General features: G+C 40.6%; 2 protein-coding genes across 3 annotated transcripts in view; both read right to left on the minus strand.

The window, feature by feature from the left end:
- fam20cl (family with sequence similarity 20 member C, like) overlaps positions 1–1,744 on the minus strand; it is a 35,101-nt gene that overhangs the window by 19,408 nt on the left and 13,949 nt on the right. The window lies entirely within an intron of this gene.
- The window catches only part of dnhd1 (dynein heavy chain domain 1), a 24,290-nt gene that overhangs the window by 18,089 nt on the left and 4,457 nt on the right, over positions 1–1,744 (minus strand). The window contains exons 9-13 of the mRNA XM_005749826.1: positions 1,393–1,498; positions 1,039–1,247; positions 701–944; positions 298–455; positions 141–150 (exon numbers count right to left, since the gene is read on the minus strand). Of these exons, the coding sequence (XP_005749883.1) occupies positions 141–150; positions 298–455; positions 701–944; positions 1,039–1,247; positions 1,393–1,498 (727 nt within the window). The remainder of the gene's footprint in view (positions 1–140; positions 151–297; positions 456–700; positions 945–1,038; positions 1,248–1,392; positions 1,499–1,744) is intronic.

The raw sequence follows: 1,744 nt of genomic DNA on the forward strand, positions 1-1,744 counted from the left end.
AATGCAGTAAGCATCACCTGGATAAAGGAATCTAAATTCAGAACACATTTACCCTGACAAAGCAGTCTTTGATGTAAATAATTTAGCTGAAGTCAAGAGACAAGACAAGAGGTGCCTCCAGAGGATGTGAATGTTCTGACCACCCTCCTTCTTTGGGTACACCACAAAAAAGTAGCCAAAAGTCTTTACCAAGGACTTTTTTTTCTCCTCACTTAAAAGACTATCTATCTGTTTTTCCTATATTTTATCACATTCTACACTTTTTTGCAAATAAGTAATTTTAAAAAGTTTCTGTACCCTAAGAGCATATTTTGAGAAGTCACGCAAGTCTTGAGGTGCTGTCTTGAGTTCAGCAGTAGCTCCCTCCAAATATGATATGAGGCTCTCTGACTCCTTCCTTATCTGCTCAACTAGTTGCTCTTGCACTTCCTCTTCGATGAACCTCAGCCGTTGCCCTGGAGAAACACAGGGAGAGATGAGGAGGGCATTTATCATGAAGAACAAAGTGTAAGTAATGAATTTATCTACCAAGGGCCAGGACATTAAAGCACTTCACGATTTTAAAAAGTCACTGAACAATTAGTTCCTCCTTCTTGAAGCTATGCTGAATTGACCAAAGAAAGGTCCTTGTATATGAAAGTATTTGAATCTTCAAGCTATACTCAAGATACAATTTCCATTTCATTCGATAAAGACATACCTAGAGCTTCCTTTGTGTGGGTGCAGTGGATGACGAACAGCTGATTGGAGGAAGAAAATGACGAGTCAGCTGCACTGATTCTTTCAGCCCAGTTGCGCACCTTCCTAATGTTCTCCTCGTACACTGACGCAGGCCGACCCCTCATGGATTCCAATGAGGCTCGACTCCACTGACAAATAAACAAATGGATCTGTACCATCCATGCGTAGCTCTCATACAGCTGTTGGATCTCTAGTTCGGCTTCCTGTCCAGAGAAAAACAAAACACCTGTATAAATCTGATTGTTTGATTAATGCATTTAATACGGCTATTACTGGACTTGAAAGTGACAGTCTTGCCTGCATGATCTCAGACTGCTCCTTCTCAACTTCTTTTGTGATGTCATTGATGCTGATGTGCCACTCTAGCTGGCTTTTGGAGAGAGGAGAGTAGCAGCCATGCACCATGTTGCCTTGCACCACTGGAAAAGCAACTTTAGGCAGTGTCTGCCAGCAAGCTGACATGTCTCTCAGAATCTGACTAGTGTTCCCATCAGTGTTTTTGTCCACTGGGAATGAAAAAAAGAAAAAAAAATCTGTGACACATTTAGACCAGGCCCAGGCACACTTTCACATCAGTACTGAGGGTTTACATCAGAAGGAGCTCATATAAAGGAAACAGGAGCCGTAACACTCCAATACAAAAGGTCATACCTGTATTTACAGAAGGGTTAATACAGCTGAAGTCATGTTCTAAATCCTGAGCAGAGATTAGCACATCTTTGCTGACCTCTAGGAAAAACCCGCAGTCATCACATTTCTACAAGTAATGAAAGCTAATGTGAGACAAACTCATGGCTGCTGCTTGACTAAACATAAAGAAAACACTGATGTGATTATACTATGCATAATTGTTTGATGTGAAGTAAACACAAGCAGACAGTCTCAAAGGCCAAATTTAAATCAGGCTTATTCACAGAACATAGAGTGAGAGAAACAATTATTTGACCCCCTGCTGACATTGAAGTTTGCTTATTCACAAAGAAATGAACAGTATGTAATTTTT

Source organism: Pundamilia nyererei, unplaced genomic scaffold, assembly GCF_000239375.1.
Source record: "Pundamilia nyererei isolate P.nyererei 1_Seehausen unplaced genomic scaffold, PunNye1.0 scaffold00255, whole genome shotgun sequence".
Lineage (NCBI taxonomy): Eukaryota > Metazoa > Chordata > Actinopteri > Cichliformes > Cichlidae > Pundamilia > Pundamilia nyererei.